The sequence below is a fragment of the Planococcus citri genome, chromosome 2, assembly GCF_950023065.1.
Source record: "Planococcus citri chromosome 2, ihPlaCitr1.1, whole genome shotgun sequence".
NCBI lineage: Eukaryota > Metazoa > Arthropoda > Insecta > Hemiptera > Pseudococcidae > Planococcus > Planococcus citri.
Genome location: NC_088678.1, coordinates 50675047 through 50699613, shown reverse-complemented (window position 1 = coordinate 50699613; position 24567 = coordinate 50675047). Strand labels below are relative to the sequence as shown.

The 24567-nt window shown below is 31.6% G+C and overlaps 4 protein-coding genes across 7 annotated transcripts in view; 2 read left to right on the top strand and 2 right to left on the bottom strand.

The window, feature by feature from the left end:
* The window catches only part of LOC135836326 (protein Fe65 homolog), a 35842-nt gene extending 16917 nt beyond the window's left edge, over window positions 1-18925 (bottom strand). The window contains exons 1-3 of one of the 3 annotated variants that reach the window (XM_065351098.1): window positions 18776-18925; window positions 18435-18681; window positions 15179-15346 (exon numbers count right to left, since the gene is read on the bottom strand). In XM_065351098.1, coding sequence (XP_065207170.1) covers window positions 15179-15311 — 133 coding nt within the window. In that variant the 5' untranslated portion in view covers window positions 15312-15346; window positions 18435-18681; window positions 18776-18925. Of the gene's footprint in view, window positions 1-15178; window positions 15347-17039; window positions 17371-18434; window positions 18682-18775 lie in introns of those variants that run through there. The other 2 variants (XM_065351097.1, XM_065351099.1) reach the window with 2 other exon arrangements.
* LOC135836331 (lipase 3-like) lies at window positions 52-13449 on the top strand. The gene is made up of 8 exons (XM_065351109.1): window positions 52-461; window positions 8539-8725; window positions 11326-11437; window positions 11904-12144; window positions 12246-12401; window positions 12480-12564; window positions 12660-12802; window positions 13295-13449. The coding sequence occupies exons 1-8, from the start codon at window positions 354-356 to the stop codon at window positions 13445-13447; spliced, it is 1185 nt and encodes a 394-aa protein (XP_065207181.1). The 5' UTR covers window positions 52-353; the 3' UTR covers window positions 13448-13449.
* Window positions 18926-19119: 194 nt separating the features above from the next.
* Window positions 19120-20331, top strand: LOC135836335 (COP9 signalosome complex subunit 6-like). Its single transcript, XM_065351114.1, has one exon. The coding sequence runs from the start codon at window positions 19302-19304 to the stop codon at window positions 20244-20246; it is 945 nt and encodes a 314-aa protein (XP_065207186.1). The 5' UTR covers window positions 19120-19301; the 3' UTR covers window positions 20247-20331.
* LOC135836324 (gamma-tubulin complex component 2-like) lies at window positions 20286-24439 on the bottom strand. 2 transcript variants are annotated; one of them, XM_065351093.1, is made up of 17 exons: window positions 24188-24439; window positions 23939-24103; window positions 23701-23866; window positions 23454-23640; window positions 23233-23376; window positions 23010-23164; window positions 22813-22941; window positions 22567-22743; window positions 22319-22499; window positions 22049-22229; window positions 21712-21968; window positions 21474-21645; window positions 21229-21403; window positions 21016-21159; window positions 20827-20913; window positions 20503-20666; window positions 20286-20431 (listed from the first exon to the last, which is right to left on the bottom strand). In XM_065351093.1, the coding sequence occupies exons 1-17, from the start codon at window positions 24238-24240 to the stop codon at window positions 20344-20346; spliced, it is 2625 nt and encodes an 874-aa protein (XP_065207165.1). In that variant the 5' UTR covers window positions 24241-24439; the 3' UTR covers window positions 20286-20343. The 2 variants fall into 2 exon arrangements, with proteins under 2 accessions (XP_065207165.1, XP_065207167.1); XM_065351095.1 differs by lacking the exon at window positions 20827-20913 and having other exon boundaries at window positions 24188-24436.
* Between the last annotated feature and the right edge of the window lie 128 nt (window positions 24440-24567).

The window sequence follows — 24567 nt, the reverse complement described above, 5'->3', positions numbered from 1 at the left end:
CCTGGCCACGGCGTTGGATTTTTATTGCCATGGTCAAGTGCCACATTTGTAAAACGATGATTTCTCACAAACTCCATCTCTCATCAATTTGAAGGGCCGTTCAATTGATAAATGAACCGCTAGTGGCCTTCACCAGTGGGTTAGTCAGTCGCGAAGAGGAAAAACGTCGCGAAATCTACAAAATGTAATAATTACAAAGATAAAAAAAAAAGCGTAATTTATCTGTGCATGACGATACGTGTACGACGGTAGTCGGTAAACGTACCTAGACGTACGACTCTTTTCGTGAGACTAGTAATAAGTTAACGCTGAAATGAAATGAAAAAACAACTTCATGCGAGATCGACATAAGAATGATTCGAGCTGCGAATAAAAATGTGAAAAAATCCATTTGCATTATTATAACGACCGTTTTGATTTTCGAAGATGAAATTTTTCTACCTGTTGGAGCCCTTCAAACTGTAAGTTTTTCATTTTTTTTAAATTCCTTATTATGCTTCTTAATTTTTATTATAATTTTTTTTCGTTGTGTTTATTATTTTTTTAAAAAATCGTGAATTATGCAAAGTGTTGAATTATGAAAATTTTTTATGTTTTTTTACGCTCAAATTGTCAATTTTATCGAGACTTTTATGTGTTTTATTCAATTTATTTTTAATTAACGAATAAAAAATGAATCAAATTTAAAGCAGATTTTCTCTTCTAGGAACAATGCTCTGGTGTCTTATCAGTGGATAATTTTTTTTAACACGTGATGCTTACACCATTAAACAATACATTTTTCATCTTTTTTTTTTCAATATTCACTTATTAAAACAAAATATGGAGGGAAATTTATTTTTGAAAATTCAAATCAAATTTAAAAAGTGAAATCATGAGAAACGCGATACCGAAATTTAAAAATTGTTGATCATCCATGTCCGAAGTATTATGAATCCAAATCTTGGATTGATGTATTTTACACCTACCTAATGTGGGATTATTTGGAATTTTTTTTGCGTTTTTTATACTCGTATTCGAACCTACTTACGATTAATTAAACCAAAATAAGCACTCCTGATAACTCAACTTTTCTCAAGTTAGGATATAGACCATTTTAAATTAATTTTTGGAAAAATTTCTTCACGATGATGGGACTATTGTAGGAAATTTGGTGTGAAAAAAAAAATCAAAATTACTTTTTACGATTACCTACTTTACTCCAATGAGCAAATGAGCACGAATGTTTTTGAGGGAAACTCAATCAAGTCAAAATGAACAAAATTTGTTCATTTTGACTTAAAAAAAATATAGCAATATCGTGTTAGTTGATTGTAACAATTTTCTCATGTTTTCATTTGTTTTTTCAAATGTAAATGATTGTACCAACAAGAAAAACAGTAGAACTTTTTGGCATTACATAAAAATAAAAATAAGTGCTATTTTTTTTGAATATTTTGTTTTCTTTTTGAGCTCTTTTAAACGTTGTAATATTTTTCTAATTACAATTTTTAATTTTTTTTTCATTTGTTTTCAATTTTTTTCTTCAGTTCCGTTTTTTAAGTAAATTTCAACTCTTCAAAATTTCAACGAATAAAATGTGCATTTCCGGTAAATTTACAATTTTTACGAGTTATTTCGACGTTTCAACAATTTTTTCAAAAAGTTTATCAGTTTTTCTTCAATCTTTTATAAATTATTTTCTGTTGTTGTTGCTAATTTTTTTTTTTTAAATATTAATTCAGTATTTTACTTACGATGTGTCTCTTTTTTGAAATCCAGTTTTCAAATAACGCTTCAAACTCTTTGCCATTCCAACAAAATAAGTACCACAATTTTTTCAAATTTTGTATTTTCTTCTAATTTAATTTTTTTTTTCAAGTTTTGTTGAATTTTCTTCATCTTTTTCCTATCCTTGAATGATCAGAGAATACATACAAATTTCTATTTTTTTTCAAGTCTTTCCCTAAAAAATCAATGATTAAAATTTTTGCCAAAATCCCTCAACAGATCAAGAATAAGAAACAGAGACTTCTGTAATGACTTCATTACAATACAAAATTTTAACGAATGTTTGGCAATCCTAATTTAACATTTTGACTATAATTATTCATTTTCATTTCCAAAATGGTAATTTTGACCAACACGAGACATCTTCAAGATGATAATATTTAATTTCACGAAAGTAATTATAGGCCTATTTCTAAATTGTACATTAATACAAATATTATTTTCCGAGATTATTACAATAAGTAAGTATAATCTATGTAAATCGGACAATTTTCCGAATAACACTCTCGCATGTCACCAGGATAATTACGCTGGAAAACACGTAAAAATGAGCTGAACATTACTCGAGGCCATTCGAACGTTTTTTTAATTTATTAAATAAAATTACTGTTTTGTTACTCGCAGATACTATTAAGACAGTTATAAGATCTACGTATTACATCTTCTCAAAATGTGCCAATTATTTTGAAAATTTCATTAAATTGCGGCGACTTTTTCGCGGAATGAAAAAATTATCTCATTAACCAGTATAGTGACAGGACGCCGGTTTTTTTTTTTTTAATAAACGGATTCCTTTGAAAGGACCTTTCCAGTTTTCGCGTGTAATTTTAATTTCATTAGCATACTCTCTACTCGTAGATATATGAATTAAAAAGAAAATCCAATCTAAAAGATGCAGATGGTTGATTATAATGCGGAAATTCGTGCCAATGTTACATAACTCAGTAAAGGAGATTTAAACGTCAAACTAACGCGAAGCCTTTACACAAATTTACATGTAGCCTACATTATGTACTTAGTGTATTATAGAACAATGCCAACTGTATAGGTAGCAAAATATAGAAGCATATTCGTCGTATAGCTGCCTATAGTTTAATATTTAATTTTGTTTTTAATTAAAAAAACGTATCTACGTAATATTTTCGCGATAAAATTCGTTCGTATGTATAAAAGATTTGCAAATATGCGAGCAGTATAGGTATTTTTCACTCGCGAACATTTTTTTCTTTTGAAAAAATTATGAGCATACGAAGAAGAAAAAGTTAGGAATATTTTATAAGTGAATAAGAAATACGTAAGGACAGCTAGGTGTGTTTTTTTTTACGTCTTGTGTTTGTATTTGTAGGCACACGAGTCGAGAAATTATTTCGAATAGAAAGCTCAAGTTATAAATATTATTACGATATAAAAATTTTTACGGTATATTGATTTCTTTTCTGCTATTAATTGCGAAATGAGCTGTAGTATTTAATATTTTGGACTTTTAAATTATTGCTTCATTCGACGTTCTACGCGATCGATTTTTTCCCTAAAAAATTATAGGTGCTCGTAAACACATGTGCGTATAGAAGTTCAACAGAACTTGTTTATTTACGTAGTTTTCCATTCTTTTATTATTATTCATTTTAGGATACCTGTTCGTCATAATAAGTGATATTTTTTCTGGTTGAGCTCATTAGAGAAATGGTCAATACGTAGTAGGGAGTGTCAACTGTCAAATCTTGATTCTACTCAACCATAGATCCCTGATTTGAAGACCTTGATTAGGATATCGAAATTCAGGACAAATTTTTGTCACAGGGATAATGCATGATTCAATTTTTATTTCATTTTTTCATCAAAACAAAACAAGTTTAATGGCCAGAAAAAATTGAATGTTTGGGTACTGAATTCGTCAAAAAAAAAAATAGAAGTTTCTTTAGTGCTTAAGGGCTCATCGAGGTATTACATATTTTTCAAAACTGAGTTCAGGAGAAAAGATAAGAGGTAAAATTACTTTTAAAAATTTATACCCTGTTGTTTTTTCAATTCTACGAAGTGCAAATTCATTTCTCTAAATTAGATTTGAAATTTAATCTTTCCAAGTCTCCCCCCCCCCAAAAAAGTCATAAGAATAGATACTCAACTTGAAAAATGAAGGCAAGAAAATGGAAAGGAAGAAAATAAAAAAGAATTAGCTGTCAAAAATGTGTAGGTACTCTTGACTTTTGTAAACCAACTTGAACAAACTTTTCGCTCAGCTGGAAAGACAACAATTGATAAAATACGTTTTTAAAAATGTTTCTCGAAAGCGAAAACTTTGGTGAAATTTTGAAAAGTTCAACATCTCAAAGATGGAAAATGCTACGTAATTGAAATTCATTAAAACTTTCATGAGACTCAGTTTTTGAGCTACATAATTAAAATTTTTAAAAAATATGTAGAATTTAATTGTAAATTTTAATTTTTTTCTTTTTTTTTGGTTAAACCTACCTTGAGTAGGTAGTTTTTTTATCCTCTTCAAAACGGGTATTTTTTTAAATTTTGTGTCAAATTTGAACTGATTTTTTGAATACTGCTGGAACGAAGAGAGATGAAACGCGATTAAATACGTACTTAAATTTGATTTTAAATATGTGCATACCTACTTCAAAAATGAAAAATACCTATTTAAGGGTATTTCCGGGTAAAAATGGATGAAATGCCCCTGTCCTTGGATTTTTGAAATTTGGATCAAACATTTTTAGATACCTCTAAAAAATTTTGAACCCAACCTACAACGACAAAAACGTTTTTTTTTCGGGAAAAAATCATACCTACTTCAACGAGTGTTGAATGGCCAATTTTGATTCTACCCAAAATATGTAGTATATGAAGAGACATGAGTTTAGCTAAGTGAATTTTTTCAAAATTTTTTGGCCTCTAGGGGGGAAAGATAATGGCAAAAGAAAATTTGAAATCTTCATAAATCTCCAAACCTAATTCCGGCACACAAAATTTTTTTCTAAAAGTAGGTTTAGAGGAGTACTTACTGTTTACTATTTTTGAAAATTTTGTCAAATTTTTTCTTCAGGTCGGTTATCTTTAAAAACGCAAAAAACCTTCAAAAATTTTTTTTTGGGGGGGTCATGTTATGACACACTATAGATGGGAAATTCCATGTTCTACAATTTTGTTTGCTTTCATTTTTTTGTAGAACATCAACTCTTCCTGAGAATTCATTTTTTTGAAAAAATCCTGAAAACATTGAAAGTATTTCGAATTTTTAGAGCATAAAATTTCACACACGAGAGAATTATGATTCAATTTATTAAAAGAAAAAACATCGTTTTTTTGATTTTTTACAGCAAAAATAGAAAATTTTGATTCAATTTGATTGTTTGCAATGAAAAATTTGAATTTTTTCATTTTTTTCATAATTATTATTCAGCTTAAAAAAATTAATGTTTGAGAAAAACTCATGTACGCAGGCAGGTACTTAGTTTATCTGGTGGAAAATTTTGTGGACCGGATGAAAAAACGTCAAAAACGCATCTAAAAATGCACCGCCATGCACCAAACTAAATTTCAAGGGCTGAATTTCAATTTTCGATTTCCTTCCAAAGTTCAAATTTAGCTCATTTTGCACGAAGAAAAATCAAAATTCGGTCAGCTTGAGGTAGAAAGCTGAAATTTGGTTTGTACCCGATTTTGGTCTTCTCTAATTGATTCTATAGTATTGGAAAAATTCGAATAAAAAATGTCAAAATGTTCAAGGCCCTTGCATCGTTTTTGACATCCTACAATCAACTCAGAAATTTTCCAAAATTATTCTGCTGTCGGTTCAAATTTTTAATTATTTTGATCTTTTTTTTTCGAGAACTGGAAATCTCAACTGAAGGCTTCAAAATAGCTAAAACGACGACCAAACGAGTCGAAAGACCAAAAATAAAGTGTAGGTAAACAGAATTTCGTTTTTAAGCGAAGAACTTTTCAATTTTTTCAAAATAATAATCGCTAGGGAAAATTTTTGATCACAACACACAAAACAAATTTTGAAAATGTTTGCTTAAATCGATCGAAAGGGTCACAAAGACACTGAAACCTAGTAAATATAAGTTCTGAATCTTATTTTAAAATTTTGTATGGCAACTTTTTCAAAATATTAGCAAAATTCAAAAAATTTTCCGAAGGGTCCAGAATGGCTCGAAATCTCCATCATTGATTTTGTAGGTCAAATGAAAGATACCTACTTAAATAAAATTTGAGTTTTTTTTAACCTCAATTTTATGCAATATTAATTGTTTAATAGAAAATGGGCTCAGATGCTGATATGAGTTTTTATTCAGTGGGTGGAGGGGGGAGGGGATGTTTTTGTGATATTTCGAGAAAAATTTAGGGAGCTCAACTACACGAACTTTTTTTTTCACATTCGCACATCTGAAAACTTGACGAAAGTAGAATTTTTTAAAATTCAAGAAATTCTTCATACAATAATTTTTTGGCGATTTTTCATATGCTAACTTTGTTTTTAAAAACATAAGAATTGATTAAATATTAGAAGAGACTGCTCAATAACGCATAAAAAAATTGAAATGTTGATATCACTTCGAGGAAACTTGAATTCCTTTACCTACTGACTTCATTCATTCGATGGGTTTTATGATAACAGACTTTCAATCGACAGTCTCACTTTCAGCTTTAGACATAATTTCATGCTTTTTTAATCTTGAAGGAAAGTTGTCTAATAATCATTTGTAAATCAGTTTCACTTCTCATAACCCCGATTTTCATCGTTTACATACCCTTAGATTCGACAATGATGTCAAAAAATTGACATGAATCGTCACTATAAGAGTAGTAAAATGCAGGAAGAACATCCAGCTTACAGATGACCTCAACAAATACTGCAGTTTTAATATGTATGTATGTATTGTGCGATCGAATCTCTCGTCATAAAACAAACCCAAACCCATAAAAAAAGAGTTCTGTACGAAAATTTTAAAAGGTCGATCGTCTTAATCAATAAGTCGAGTTATCAGATAAAAATAGAATATTTCCTTTCGGATAAGAAAATTAAATACCGCAGAACTTTATAACTAATCGTGACAATTCATGGGTCATGTCATATCATAGATTACAAGGTTTGTGAAACCGCATAGGTATATACGATCAATAGGAATGGTGAAAATTACTATTTTTTTAATAATTACTTTACGAGAAATCACGCGTGTATAGAGGTAGGTACGTGCCTTAATAAAGTGTGCTCGCGTTAAGTATAGAGTCTCCGCGTGTAACAAATTAGAAGCATATGTAAGAAGTACATACATACAAGTACGAGTACCTACACGGCTGACGTTACATTACTAAATCCATCCGTTATGATATCACGATCCCAAGAATACTGGAATTTTGCGAACAGGATATTCGCGCCGGGCTCTTTCAATATCCAAGTTTTACACCCGCTGCCCTTCGCCTTCCCCCCTGCTGACGACTACCATACTCGTTAATTTGTATACAAACCGAGCTGGAATATTGAATTTATACGCACGTAATTGGTAATTGAAAAATCTAGGTGTATTTAAAACAGAACTTGACCGCGCTGCGCTTATCGATAATGGTTTTTATTTGCTTCGTTAAACTGTATCACGTCTTGTCAATTACTATACCGCTCTGGTTGTTGTGCAGAAAGCAAGAGTGACGTAAAAAGGAGTAAAGGCCAACGCATAGACACAGCTGCGTACTCGTATAGGTATGCGTAGGAAAATTTTCCATATTTGTGGAAAGCCTGCATTCGTAATCGCAATTTTCAAAATGAACTCTCCGTATGTACACATATCATATGTATTACTAGAGACCTAGAGACTATACGTAGAGGATAGGCCATATATGCAAACGACCGCTCCTAGTTCGTTTCGTTCTATATACTTATCGTATGTAACCGAACCAAACCCATATTGAGGTTTACCGACCTTTAGACCCGTCCAACGTGCGAGAATTTTTTCCATTAACGCGTCCACGACAAGATTTAAATCTCCGCAATACCTGCCACCTCTTTCGATATGTACCTAGACCTACTCAAGTTCGTAAATACCTACAGCATATGCGTAGATATTTTCTTTCTGTAAAAATACCGTTCATTTCCTGTCTAGACTAAACTATTTCCGTTATTTACATTAGGTAGGCCTATTTCCCCGCGATAATCAACTTAACACGAACGCGTTACCTATTTTCATTTTTCATCTCCTTCTTTATTATTCAAACATGATTACTTTTCACTGAACTCTATGAGAATGACGAGAGAAATCTATAGAAATGGACATCGTTAATTGAAAGAACAGTTTGCCTTTTACAGTAATTTATAGTCATTCGTAAGTAAGAAAAACCACAACATCGATAATCATTTTTTTATAGAATTGTAAATTCAAAAGTGCAATCAACAGTACTTATACACGCAAAAAAAAAGATCAAAAGGAAAGAAAAGGAAATCATGCCACACTGTTTTTGTGACTGATAATAAATGCGAAACGAGGGTAGACGGATAGGAGGGTAGGTAGAGGTAGAATTCAAGAAAACGAAGAAGAAACTCAAGCAGAATAAGTTGCCTATCTTGTGACTTTGAAGGAGTCGTGGCGAATTTTCCTTCGTATCAACTAACACGTTCGTTAGTAGATTGTCTTTGAAATTTGTTTTCAATAAATAGGTATGCTATAGATTGAGAGACATTGAAAAAACCACACATCGACAACCAAGAATTGATAACGCTTTCGTTTTGTAGTAATCTAAGCCTGTTTTTATTTTAATTTTCAGCACACAAAATTGAAAGAAATGGGTTACGAGGTAGAAATACATCTCGTAGATACGGAAGATGGTTACACTTTGGCTTTGGAACGAATACCACATCCGAAATCTAATAAAACGGTCGGAGATCCTGTGCTATTGCTTCATGGATTATTTAGTAATTCGCTAGTTTTTGCGCTCAACTACACTTCTTTAGGTAAAATGTGAATTTATACGAATATTATTATAAATAACATTAGGGTATTTTGCAAGCAAAAAAAAAAAAAAAAAATACTAATCACAGCACAGTAGATATTCTGATTAAATACACGTAGTTTATGAATTTCTTATTTTAATTTCTTCTAATACTGACAAGAAATCAAGCAGAAGTAAACTCGAACAGTAGCTCATCTAATGTAAGTTGGAAGACAAATTATCCACTGCCATTTTGAATTAAATTTTACAAAATTTTACAAAAGCAGAAAAACATTTTAGAGGCACTACCTACTACCAATCAGTTTGTGAGGTTTTAAAAGCACGATGTAAATCAAATTTCAACTTTCTACCTTAATTTTATAAAATTTGGAGTTTTAATTTTTTCATAACCAAAAAATTTAAATTTTCAGAAATTATTTGAAAAATTAAATTCAACATTTGAAATTTTGCATGATGGGTGATTGGGTATTTTTAAAAACTCTTTCTGGCTTTTGTCTCGATTCAAAATTTTTCGACTCGCAAAAATAGCTTTAAAAAGTCAAAAAAGAAATGATAATATCAGAAATCAGAAATCACTCGAGGTGCCCGGTTCACTATCAGATTTGAACGAGACGACGGTGCCTCGGTTTTTGGAAAGAGCATAGTCTGAAACAGCCGCATAACCAAAATTTCAGCTGCCCAAATTGATTTTTCAATTTTGACGAATTTTTGAAAATTTAAAATTAATTATTTTCAGCGATTTCTATTTTTTCCCCACAAAAACTATAAATTTCACCATTTTGAGCAATTCTAAAGTCTCCTGCGCGATTTTCGATTTCTTCAAAATTTTTTAATTTCTTCAGCATGCGAATGAATCAATTCGGGTAGCTGAAAATCGAGTTGCAGCTCGTTTTTGATCTGTTTAACGAGATGTATTCATATTCGGGCCAATTTCTAGGAGGATGCCTCTAGTGTGTTTTTTAGACCAACACAGTGAAGGGGCAAAACAAGAAGTGAAAACAAATTTCAAAATGAAAAGGTAGAACAAATAGGCAAGACGATTTTTTTGGTGGTGAGAAGGAGGGGGGAAGTGGGCATTTCGAGGAAGATTTTTACCAGCGGAGGTGTCAAAAGTACCTTAATCATTTCAATTTTCTATTGGCAAGGCATTTTACACACTCTTCACAAATTTTTTTGAAAAGACGGAGAATGGCCAAAATTTTACTCGTCAATTTTTCGTTTTTTTGACGACTCTGGTCGTTTCAATATTTAGGAGGGGGGAGTGGGAGGGAGATGTTGACAGTATTCCTTTATCATTTATATTTTCCATTTTTCAAAATTTTGATTTTTTGAGCATTTTTAATGAAGTTTTAGTATAATTTTTCAACGTATTTGTCCAAAAAATGTAAATTAGCATAATTTTCCTGAAATTATTTTTGAAAACGTGAAGGGTGTGTTTCTGTTCGAGCAAAGTGAGGCATAACATTTTGAAAATATTTTCTGTTTAGAACATCAAAACAACCATTTTTATACATTAATTTTTTTTCAATACAATCTTGTTCTTCGAAAATGACTAATTACGATATAACACAGGAAAGAAACTGTTTTCTATGTACAAAACGTGAAGCGAGGGCGGAGAACTTTTCGAAAAATTTTGTTAAACGAGTAGTTCTGAAAAGTTGGTAAATTTTGAATTTTGAGTTTTGAGATTGGAAATGTAGAATTTTGAAATGAAATGTTTTCAAAATTCCACAGAGGAGGTATATGAATGAAAAAATTCAAAGTTTGATTGAAAAAAAACAAAAAAACAGGATAACAGAACGCATGAGTAAACAGCAGGGCAAAAGCAGGACTTGTTGTAGAATTAACAGGGAATCAAAAAATTCCTAATGGCAGAACAGGATAACAGAACGCATGAGTAAACAGCAGGGCAAAAGCAGGACTTGTTGTAGAATTAACAGGGAATCAAAAAATTCCTAATGGCAGGGAAATAATTTTGGTTTGAACGAATGGCTCAAAGTTCGATTGAAAAAAAAAGGAAAAAAATCAGGATAACAGAACGCACAAGCAAACATCAGGACAAAAGCAAGACTTGTAGGATTAGCAGAGAATCAAAAAATTCCTAATGGCATAGAAATAATTTTTGTCTGAACGAATGGCTGTATGTTGTCTAAAACCAACCCCTTGAATCTGAATTTCACCATTTAAGGCTATTCTAGAGCCTCCAAAGTAATTTTTGATTTCTTCAGAATTTTTAAACTTCTTTTAAATCTTCAAAATTAATTAGAGTAGCTAAAAATCGATCTAGATAATAATGTTGCCTCAACTTTCATAGAATAATTTAAAAAAAAAAAAACAAAAACAAAAACTGCCTAAAATGGTAAATTTTTGGTTTTAAAAAATTGACTAATTGAATAAAAATCAATTTGGGCTGCAACAATAATTTTAATTTTTGGTTATGAGGGGTTTCAGACCAAACTCTTTCCAAAAATTGTAGACCATACTCTCTCCAAAAACTGCAGTCCTGGTTAAATCATAGACGGAAACCATAAGAGGGGTTCTTTTTAAAATGAAATTTTTAGCTTATTCACATAACAATGTGTTGATTTTTTCTATTTGTAGCTTATGGTTTAGCTGACGCTGGATATGATGTGTGGTTGTACAATTCAAGAGGCAATGGATTATCCAGGGAAATGACGAATGGAAATCTAGACGAAATATCCTGGAAATACAGGTACTATAATACTTTTTCCTCAATTTCTGTATACGAATCCATATTTTTCAAATTTTATACTCGACTAAAGCGCCAGGAAGCAATGAGTATTGAAAATTCAACGGCTGATAGAAATATTAGAGGTATTCTGTTGTGCTGTATGAATTCAATTTTCTACATAAAAATCAAAAATATCAAATTTTTCTTCGAAGAAACGCGAAGGGGGCTTAAAAATTGAATCAATTTACAGTATTTCTATTCCTGCATTTCAATTTTACGAAAAATAGAACTGACCCATAAGCCATACTAATGACTTCATGAACGATTGCACTAGGCAAAGATCTAATAAAGGCTGAAACTACCCATGACCTACATTCATTAAACGTCACATTTACCTACATTCAAAAGTCGAAAAAAAAAAGTTTATAAAATACTCTTCGGGTCACCTGCATGATTAACTTTCAATTCAAGATGTTTTATATTGCAGTTTTCACGAATTGGGCGTTTACGATACAGCCGCTTGCGTAAATTACATTACAAATTTGAGAAAAAAGAAAGTAAACGTGGTGGGATATTCGTTAGGAGGCACGATCGCACTAATCCTCCTCGCAGAACGGACAGAATTCAATAAAAAAGTACAAAAGTTGATCCTCATGGCACCCGCAGCACGAATGAAAAATTCTAAAAGACCTCTCGACAGCGTTCGATTTTGGGCACCTTTCATAATGGTAAGAACATAGCTCTAAAATCAATAAATATACTCGTACGAGTAGTATGGACGAAGAAATTGACCAGATGTGATAATTCTCAGCGTTTGTAAATTTCGCAGGAGTTCTTAGACGTGTTCGATTTCTTTCCTTATACGTTGAACCCGGACTCCACATTAAAATCGGTTCGTAAATACTGCGAGGGCAGTAAAAGAACGATGAATAATTGTAAATTATTTTTAAATTTCATTAACGGAGTAGAAACTAAAATAAACGATGTAAGTTTCTATTTTTAGCTGATTTTCGGCTGAAAAAGGGCTACAAAACCTATTTCAATTATACGGTTTATTTCACAGGAAGCTGTATTAACTTTTTGGGGATCTTTTCCACAACCTGTTTCTTCCAGAACGTTGAAACATTACGTTCAAGGGATAATATCGGGTGAGTAAGACGAAGTATCCTACATTTTAAAATAGTTTCACAAAGTAGTTAATCAAGTTTCCTGATTGAAATTGTACCAACTCGATAAATTCCAGGAGAATTTCGCAAATACGATTACGGTTTTAAAATGAACATGGTCAAATACAATTCCACCGTTCCACCGCAATATAACATATCGAAAATAACCACACCGGTAGTGATATTATGTTCAGCAACTGATCCGGTGGTAACAATGAAAGTAAGTAATATACCTACCTACATACATTAACAATAATTGATTTACCTACAAGAAAATAATAGAATCGCTTAGCTGATGAAAAATACCAACCTAGTAAATAATAAACTGGCGATATAAGACCAGGGTAATTTTTCATTTTCACTTTTGACGAATTTCATTTAATACGTATTACTCTTCGCCTTTTCAGTCACGAATTTTTAGGGTGTTAAACATCATAAATCTTTTTTTACTTATGAGAGAATTATCACGCAAATACGATAAAATAAGCAACGAACGTGAAGTTCTGCTTCAATTGCTACTCGTATATTTTATTCAAAAGAAAAAAAAACACGTGAGAAACATTTAAAATAGCCCCGATAACGTTTATTAATAAAACATGCGATTAACCTGATTACTTTTTTTTTGCTATAAAAATGCAACGAAAAGGTACCTAGCGTAATTTACCTTCAATGACGTTGAACTCATTTTATTTATTTATTTATTTTTGTTTAGGATACGAAATGGCTCGCGTCACATTTAGGTAATGTTGCTGAAGTGAATTCCATAAAAAACGTACAATTCGGACATGTGAGTTATGTCGTTGATACGAATTCAAAAGAACTAGTCGTCGATTATATTGTAGAAAAATTAAAACATAAAAAATAAAACGAGTTAATTATTTCATATTTTAGAACTTGGTGACGCCTAACTAAATACAATGGGATACGTTCCATTATGAATTTCAGGAGATATTCCCAAGTTTCTCATCTTTTTTTGAGAAGGGTGACGAGGGCAAAACTAAACCTGAAGAGTCAATTCCAAAACAAAAAAACGTAGGTTACAGACGTTGGAATTAAACTCTCTTGTCTTGGTTTTTTTTTTTTAATAATTGGAGAAGAAGAATTCAGTGCCTGAAAACCCACAAACAATTGACGAATCATCAACTTTTTGATATTTTGATCATGTTTTAAGGCACTAATAAGAGTTTAGAAGCATTGGAACAAAAAAATGAGCCAATATCCGGATTCAGTCTCTTAAAATCATCAACAATCGATATGCCACATAATTATTATTGTTTTTTTTTTTTTTTTTTTTAATATTGATTTAAATTGAGATTTCAGAAATGTATCTACCTCAGGCGAGCTGAAATCTGATTCTGAAAATTAATCTATCACAAAGAAAATTGAAAAGTATTTTTGAATTCAAATTTTTAAATGGTAGTAGCTTCAGCTTTGGTATCAAAATTATCATTCTAGTTTGGGCTCTAAAAAATTTTAAAGAAAAAAAAAACATGAAATGAATGAAATTTTAGCGATTTTTTTGTTGAAAAAATGAAGTTTCTCTTATTTTATCCAGATCAAAAAGTTACGAATTTAAAAATGTTTCATGGGGTAATATTGGAAATATTTTTTGTGATAGGTTTTTGATCGAATTTTTCAAAAAGATCAGACATCAAAGCCAATCTTTTTTTGAAACCAGATCTAATTTAAGAATATTTTTTCCGAATCAAATAATTCTGCAGCTGCAGCAACGAACAATAATATGATTTTACCTACATTTACGTAAGTAAATTACCACTTATCCAGTTACCTAACATGGTTCATAAAGTTCGTGAAAATTTTCAATTCGAATAAAACTGCAAGCATAGGCACAATTTAATTTCAAGAATTGGCGTAAAATGAGAATACGACATTACTAGTGATTCACGTTCTACGTTGAATAATACCATTACAAGGAAAACTATTCGAGGATGCAGGTAATTCAATATCTACTTTGTAATGTGTTGAAGCTTCGTTAATTTACATTTTCAACGATAACATTTGCTATATAGGTAGGTATGATTTTCAATAGCGTGTTAGTGGTCAATATAATGACCCTTTTTGAAGGATTTTATATAATTTTGGGTATTATATTTAGAGGTAGGTAGGTGTATTTATCAAAAAGGTGCGCACTAAATAAGCCATATGTGGTTTTATCCGCAATATGCGGTAAATTAGAATCAAGGAGGGGCAGAAAAATCGATACTACCTTTGGCAGAATTCAAAATAATGACCCTCTCGCATACCTACCTAAAGTTTTGAGACATCATTTCAATTCTCTCAATTCAATGAAGCTGACTTAATCCTATGCAGACTTGTTCCAAGGAAACTTCCCACATTAAATCTTAGTAATTGTAGGTTTTCTCAGTAAAGTCAGGCTCTTGCAAATATATCGTCTCAAAATCTCACGGTAACATTTTTACAATAAGTGGTAAAATTAACCTGCAAGACTGCCTCAATCTCAACATCTGTTCTCTTCTCCGATCATAAAAAGTAAAATATTATAATAGAACCTGAAGAAGATATTTTAAGAGAGATTACCCTTGAAAAGTATGAAATATGTAGTAAGTATACTCACTCAGACAAACATCTTCTTCGTTTTCAGGAACACACGATTCCATACCATGAGCTAAATGAGGATAAAGCGAGTAACGTCGCATACGGACTACAGGGTGTTCTAACGGTGCACACACCAAATCGCCGTTCGACATCCCATGCTATCGGTATCCTCTATCTTGATCTCTCTCTAAAACATAAATCAAGAAAAAAATATGTATTTGTGCCGTGTACCGCATTTAGAATTTAAAAAGGGGGCAAAGGGTTCCGCAAAGTCTGGCTAAAATGAGTAAAATAGACGAGAAGTCTACGTTAAAATATAATAATGATTTTATTGAGCGTATAAGTTGCACGTATCCACTTCTTCACTGTTACGAGTAAATTTTCAAGCAGAATTCACGCAATCGCTACGACAGTCTGTCGCCTTTTAATCGTTAATTATGCGCTAAAGTGTAATTTTAAAAAAATATATTTTTACCATCTTCGTCACACCAAAGGGTTAGAATTAATTTTTAATTTTGTCAGGGTAAAAAAAAGATTGATATAAATAAGGTTCCCAGTAAGTACCTATACTTATTTGAAGGTACATATTTTGAATAAATTATAGTCAATAGTTGTACTCTTGTGAGAGGTCATATCCTATGGGTCATGAGGGTCATGACTCATGATGGTCTGGTGAAAAAAAGAAACGAAATTGATGGTTGAGTTAATGTTTGTTTATATGTTTTTGAGATTTAAAATCAATTTTGAGCTCAAGTTGTCACAAAATTAGCAAAAAAAAAAAAAAAAAAAATTAAAAATCTAAAATTTAATTTATTTTAACCTTTTTTCTAGACCAAATAATTTCAGTACTCAGTAGTCCATTATTTTCAACTAATATGTACTCACATCGAAAGTTCCACTGAAACAGATGTGTTCTAAAGAGGAAAAAATACTCTAAAAGCTTCAAATTTAAAGAAGATTAATTCGTGACGTCGAAAACAATTGCTCGCATCATAAAACTGTTCGTAGTTTATCAATGAGAACATTTCCTATGTACTATAACAAACTGTCATCATCAGCTGTGCATTTTTCGGGTTACATTTCAAAGTAACACCTGGCAAGTAATCAGTAGAATATTCATTACGTGAAAATAGGTATGCACAATAGTCAGTTTAGATAAAAACGAATAATTTTACTATAAGGTTCTTTGTAATAATACGTGCAATTTTGTTTCAACGTAATAATTATTTTGTTTCGCAGTGAATTATGCATATCTGTATTTTTGCAGGTTTAATTTTCTTATTAATTTACCTATTATTTTACATTTACATTAATGGAAATCGTGTCAGTGTGTGGAAATTTTAAAAGTTAATGGACTAATAGAACAGTTCAATGGTTTGGGAATCATTTCGTCGTGGGACGATTTATTACACGAAAGATCGAAGATAGAAAGCAGTCAATGTTATAAATAGAAACGGCGATCGATGGTCATAAGCATAAAAAGCATAATAAAATACATTCTTATACGCTGTGAAGCTACATCGTTTGTTGTACGTATGTATAATGCTTATTCGTCGATGTTAATTGAAATTACAAATACCACCGTATGTTCAGTCAACATGAAAGAATACGTTACCGCTATAAGTTAGATATTTGAATAAGTAAATTTTCCCAAAAGAGAATACTGCAGTAAAACTACCTACCTACTCATTCAAGAGGTTAAATAAAAATTACACTAAATTTTACAAAAAGTATAGGTAACCAACGAGTAATTAAATTAAAAACTTGTTTAAAAAATTTCAATCGAATAATACTCGAAAATTATACGAACTCATTGAAATAAAATTATTCGATCGTGTATCTAACGCCCCTAATTATAAATTGAAAAGAATATTCGGTACCTTTTTCTGCGAATACGATGGTTTCTTTTTCACCGCACTTTGAACTTTACAAAATAAAAGAAAATCTTGAAAATACGAGAACGTAAAAAATTAAACGAATTCACCCGTTTATGGGAAAAACGTAAGTTAATCTCTCTCCGAGTTTTGAAACATCTCCTACGAAACACAAAATGGCGGCGCCGAGCTTTTTCAACCCCTTTATCGATTATTAGCGCAAATGTACTAGTAAGGACTTACGACTTACGAGTGACGATATTCGTATCATGTGCTTGCCACCGACTTCCGTATTTTTAGCAATTCGATTAAATTATGTATCTATTTGGGGGGGTTTCATAAATTTTTTTTTTGTAATTCAGCGAACACCGGAATGTAATTTTTTGCTGTGAGAAACATGTTAATATGTACCTTCCTATATTATAAGTTTTAAAATTTGTTAATATACGTAATGTTTTGAAAATAACTTGTCTATTTTAATTTTTTTCATCAAAGTTGTAAAAAAAAATAATGAAAAATTTTCAATTAAATTGAGCCAAGTCCAAAATTTTAGGTAATCAAATATTCATGTTAGAAGATAGTTACTCGTTGAAAAAAAAAATCAAATTGCATTTTTGAGAGCAAAAGAACAGAACAAAAAACATTGAACAATTTTTTTTTCATGACTCCAAAATTACATTATCATCACCTATTTATAGAATTTTGATGATGATTGATGAAAATCACTAATGAAAAAAAAAAATTGAATTAAAATTGATATTTGATAACGAAACAAAGGTCATTCAAAATGAGTAGGCTACGTATACCTAGTTTTGAAATTGAAATTAGGCACCTAGACCTATGTACGTATTTCTGAAAATACATGCATGAAGTATTCCCAATAAATCAAATTATCCAAAATAAATCTAACACAAACATTTTGTTTCGAAAAAAGTTATATGCATGTATTTTTGATTGATTTTCGATCACGAAGCCACATTTTTCCTGGAGAAGAGTTGACATTCTGTAATTTTTTAGAGAAACCGCTGAATGAAGATTGTACCTTAAAACGTAGCAATCATAAAGAAAACTCCATTGCGAGCAAGAAACTGGCACAACTAATTTTAAATACCGAGGCACATTTTTGTCATTTTTTTATATGAACAAGGAACACGAAACACAAATCAAAAGGACTGCAGCCGTGAAGATAATGGTTTGATGGATTCGAATGAATCACTTTTCAAAAAAAGATGAGTCTGATGGATAACCAATTCGATATTCTCATTTTCTTTTGAGAATTTAAGATAGATTTTGGAAAACATTGCATTTACATTGAAAATTGTACTCATACTATTAACTGGGACTAGCTTTGAAATATGACTGCAAGAAGACTAAACGAATGCATAGACAATAATCATTTACCTATGAGTCAGTAATCTTCTTATACACGAAGACAGCCACGTTATTTGCTAAAACTCATTTCTTTCGTACCATCAAAAGATTGCTTAGATTTTTCTATAAAGACTTCGTATTAAAATCCAATTGATCATGTAAGAGTTCTATTCTTGAATCCTCTTCAAAACGTTCATAGATGGTCATTCTTCTGTTCTTATTCTTCACAACATTGCAATCTCAAAGAATACAGAACCTCAAAGGAAACTGTCTGTACCTGTTGAACGAACAGACCAAGAGGTGTTTTTATTTATGTGCCTGTCTGACAAAAAGAGGCGCTTAGTTGGTTACATTTTTAAACAAAATTTTACCTTAGAGGAATGAAGACTTCAACAAATTTGATACTCCAAACATACGCTTGAACATGCGTTGATATATAATCCACAATTTTAATATAAAACTACGAATAATGAAAAAATATTCATTAAAAAAATATAGAAAATATAATACAACAGTGGCGGCGGACGAAACGTAAACATCTGCTCTTCTTTTTATCAGACGGCGTTCCTGGAAATGTAAACAAAATACAAATAATAGGCCTTACAAAATCAACCAATGAGAAAACAACATACACTTTTTAAAACACGCTCATTGGTTGATTTGTTGAAAATTCAGTGTTACCTGTATCGCGTACTCCGAGCATGCATGATTTACGTTGGCAACATGTAATATATTTTTGATAACTCAGATAACTCGTGCGTTACGATTATTCATCATGGTTCATTTTCAATTTTCATCATAATTTTCTGTTTTCTTCCTGTTCGAAACGTGAAAGTGTTGTGTTTTTTTGAATTTAAATTCTACGAATAGTTGTAATACTCTCTATCATATATCAAAATGGAACCCGAACAAATGGAAGTCGACGATACGTCATCGAAAAAGTACATCGCTCAGGGTGGTGTTCCCAGTGTAACTGTTTCGCTTCATCCACTGGTGATAATGAACATTTCTGAACACTGGACCCGAGTTAGAGCTCAAGAAGGTAAAGCTCAACAAGTCGTCGGAGCTCTGATAGGAAAGCAGGTTGGAAGAAAACTGGAGATTATGAATTCATTTGAACTTCTGTTGACGAAAATAGACAACGACATGATCATAGACAAAGCGTATTATACCACAAAAGAAGAACAGTTCAAACAAGTGTTTTGCGATATGGATTTCCTCGGATGGTATACTACTGGTGGCGATTTGCCCAATGAATGCGATGTCAAGAATCACAAACAAGCGTGTACGATTAACGAAAGTCCTATATTATTGAAGCTGAATCCTTACGCCGGTCATACAGACTTACCTGTTACATTGTACGAATCCGTTATTGATCTCGTTAATGGCGAAGCCACTATGTTATTCGTAGAAGTTCAGTATACTTTGGCTACCGAAGAAGCAGAGCGAATTGGTGTTGATCATGTTGCTCGGATGGCGAGTAGTGATACCGGCGAAAGTTCTTTGGTTGCGGAACATTTATCAGCTCAATACAACGCTATAAAAATGTTACATACTCGAGTTAAAATGGTACTAGAATACGTGAAAGCTGTACAAAACAAAGAATTACCCAATAATCACGAAATTCTCAGAGAACTGTCTTCGTTAACTCATCGATTACCTGTTATGCAGTCTCCCAAATTCAACGCCGAATTTTATAACCAATGTAACGATGTAGCGCTTATTACGTACTTGGGATCTATTACTAAAAGTTGTAACAATATGAATCAGTTCGTGAATAAATTCAACATATTGCATGATCGTCAAGGTTTGGGAAGAAAAGCTCGCGGATTATTTTTCTAATTAAGTATAATATTTTTAAGTGAAAAGAAGTAAGAAATATGAATAATATAAAATTTTTATTACAATAAATATGTTTATAATTGGTTTTATTTTGTTATTATTTATTATTTTCGTTGTGCTTCTTTTTATCTTGATCTGTTGTTGGGCACCCGATCAAATTGGTGTAATAACCATTGAAGTTTTGTCTGCAACATATGTATAATTTTAGTAATTTGATGTTGAAAATATTAAACGTTTGAAATATTTCATTCGGCACCTGTTAAGAAAATGCAATAATTGATTGCTACATTCTTCGATTCCACACAGAGGTATCAGTTTTAATAAAATTCCCAAATTATTGTTGAATTCGAATTCAAATATTTTGATTCGTTCTTCGAATGAACTAGGGCTTTTTTTAGATGACCGAGCTTTCTCATTGTTCTGAAATTGAATAAAAGTCAAGATTAATACTGATGAAATTGACATTTTTTTAACATTTATTTTTCGCACGATCACAAGTCTGAGAATTATTGCTACTTTCAATTCTCAAATCATTGAAGTAATAGAAATTCAAAGCAGCGAAAATTATAATTAGGATTACCCCACGTGGAACAAAGCTGTAGTCCAAATAATCTTCAGGACTCAGCATTGACGTAAATTCCGCATCCATAAAATAAATCCTCATATGCTTATAAATTAGCAGCATTGAATAAATAAAATGATTCAATTAAATAAGGGAACATTTTTAGAAAAATTTTAGAATGCAGAGACAACGACTAGAATAACCTACCTGAATGAAATTACAAAAATCAACGCAGTTCTTCAGCAGCCACATCAAAGGCTTGATTAGTTTCGAAGATGTCAACATGCAATCGTTCATACAATTATTCAAATACACCCAATGATGGTGCATGAAATCATCTATATTCTGGCACTGGAAAAGTTAGCAAGTTTTAGTACCAAATAAAAATTCATCGATCATCATAATTCTTGGAATAGTTACTTTTTTGATTATATTCAAAAATGCAAACCAATGTTGCTCGATAACTTCGTTGGTCATATAGTAACTCAGGTTTTGAACAAACAGTACCATCTTACGACGAAGAGCGAAAGCTCTCAGATAATACTTTCTACTATCTTTTTCCAATGTTTTGAATTGTTGATCGCAAATCCAAACTCTGAAAAATTTTCACCTTTTAGAAAAATTGACGAAAAAGATCGAAAACATAGGGAAATACTTTCACTTACTTGCAAAGCAATCTTTCCACGTATTTACAATAGAGTAAAAATCGAAACAATATTTGATAACATCCGATAACTTTCTCGTTGAAAATCAGTGAAACTGGCCATGCAGTGTTCAAATGTAAAGTTACCACGTCCAAACCAATGAGATCTTTTTCTGGATTTTTTCTCATTAATTCTAAAACAGATGAAATGTACATTACTTTGCGAATGAATTTAAATTCAAAAAATGTATGCCAATTACCTTTTTCTTTTTTAGTGTTGATTGCATTTATTCTGAACACTTGAAGAACAAAATCTTCAGAAACGGTTTCTATCGAAATGTCGTTTTTATATGGATCAGTCTTTGCGCAAGAGCATGTTCGAATGGCTAATTCCATCAAAGAAGTTAATCTAGTAGACATGATTTCTGTCACAGGTTTTGACAATTCTTCCTCACATAAGTCCATAGTAATACTGATGAAATCGCCTTGTTCGATCAGGAAGAAACGCTTAACAGATCTGAAAGATGAAGTTATGTAAATTTTAATGCACACATTATGAAAATAAATGCGTACAATTTCGTAAAGTAATTTAGTTACTTCAATCTGTTTAAAATATCGTATTCGTTCAGCAGTAAATTGAGTAAGGTATCGCTAGCAAAATTATACGCAGCTTCGATGCTTTGCACGAATTCACAACTATTGAGACTAGTATAACACATCTTATTAGATGTAGGTTTTCTTTCCAAAATCGAATTCATTTCTTTCGACGAGATATTTTCTAAGAATAACACAAAGTGAATCGTTATTGCAAAATGTTAAAATCAAGAACAGTTTGAATCAAACTAATAGGGAGGTAAAGAAACGTACTACACTGTTTGATAGTATTCAAGTATTTTCCAGTTCTCAAAATTTTTTGTTGATACTGAGACAGAAAAGTAGGAACGTGATCTTTCTTAATGCGATATCTTTTTTTCCAATATTCGTTAGTAAATTCTCCTTTGGCTAAAATGTTTTGTCTTTCAGCTTCAACATTATCTTCAATCATAAACTGAAATCGAATATGTTATATAATGAATAAGCATAAAACCGTTACTGCCAAAAAAAAAAGAAATTACTTCGTCACATGGATCGTTAATGTAACCGGTATGAATCCATTGTTCTAAAGCTTCAAAATAAGGCACAGATGCACTTCTGATCAGAATCACCAAGATATCTGCAGCCTTATGTTCGATGGCATTTTGTTTCCCAGCGTCATGCAATAAGCTTAAAGTACGACCTCCTCGAGCTTCAGCCTACACTCATAATCAAATAGGTAATTAAATTAATTCTAAAACATACTTAGTGGTAATTTTGAAACTTACTTTATTAATAGCATGAACAATACGCGCCAGGCAACTCATTGTTTCCAGAAATGGTTGAATACAGAACAGTAGAGACTGTAAGGTCAATGATTCTTGTCTTTGTTTCGTTTCCAGTTGGATAATGAACACCTAGTTACAATTTAAAATTCAAAATTGATCATTTGAAAAATAATTTCGAAGAAAAATTCGACACTTACTCTATAATCTTGTAATATATTTTCCAAAATTTCGCACAGAGCTTGATTCACTCTACCACTAGAAAACTGATGGCGTTCTTCGATGAAACGAATTACGGTTGAGTAATATTCAGCCAGAACTAAGATTTCTGATACAATACTTTTAAAAGGGGAATCTGAAATGAGAAAAAATTTAGAATAATTTCAAAATACAGAGAGTATTAATTTTGGATAAAATTCTTACAAATAGATTGCTCCAAAACGAATTTTCTGAGGGCATCCTTCTCTTCTTCTCTAGTTCCGCAAATGTACTTGCCATGGAATCCCAATAAACACTGAAGAACATCTCGTACAAGATATTTCTCCTGAGAAGAACGAGGAACTGCGCCTATGGAAAAAAAAAACCGAAGTAGAATTTTTCAAAAAGAAAATATCAACTAATTCTACTCTCAATTAATAGCTCACCGATCGGCAGAAGATTAGATATTACAGTGTTATTCGAGAAATCGGCAGATAAAAAAGGCCGAAATTGTTTCCATATTGTGAGATCAACGTCAAATTTTTTGATTCTATCTTTTTTCTCGATTGTAAACGAAGACTTACTTTTCTTTTCTTCAACTTCTGCAGCGGCAGTCGTTAGCTCTTTTATAACCTACGAAAAATCAATAATTATCAGAACTCGCACAAAAATTAACCGTTTCAATTTAATTACTTTTTCGACATCTTCGTGCGTTTCAAACGTTCTGCTGTTCATGGTTAGATTCATTTTAGCTGGTTTATTACTAGTTTCGATCGCAATTTTATGCATCTCTTCAGATAATCCTTTATTTGTTTGTAACAGAGATAGAAGAGTGAGAAATTTAGGTAGAAGATCCGTTCTGAAAATGAAATAAAAACGAAGGTATTTTAAACATACTAAACTGAAGATGTGTAAATCAAAGAAGACTCACCTTCCAGAATCCAACTGTGCATATTTTTGTAAAAACTGCTCGGAATTAGGAGATCGACTGGCTACAGTATGATAGTGTTCTTGACTAGTGACGACATTGCGATTCACATATCTATCCTGATAGTGTAGGAGTTTCTGGAGGTATTCTTCCGAAGATACATTGCAACTGTAACAACCACGTTCAGTGAGACCGAAACCGGAAACTTCGTGGGAGTATTTAAATTAAACGTAAGATAGATAAATCTTTTACCTCCACCGATTCAAGAAATCTTTCACGGCGCTGTACAGAAAATACTCGCTCATCTTCGCTACTAAGATGACAGAAACTTCGTTAATGAACGCCCATTTCGTTGGGTAATATAAATTTGAGAGGAACGGTCTTTAATTGCAATAAATTAAAAGAAAATTATTCATTTTTGATCTGATTGAGGATTTATCAACGATTTTTGAAAACGATCGATTTTTGTTTTTATTATTTTTCCGCCTTATTGTTGCAAGACTGCCAACTCTCAAACATTATTTCTTTCTGAAAGACTCGAGAACTGGAGATTTTTAGAAAATACATAATTGATCATTGAACTAAACTGTATTAATTTTAAATTTTTTAAAACTCATTGTTTGTAGAGAATT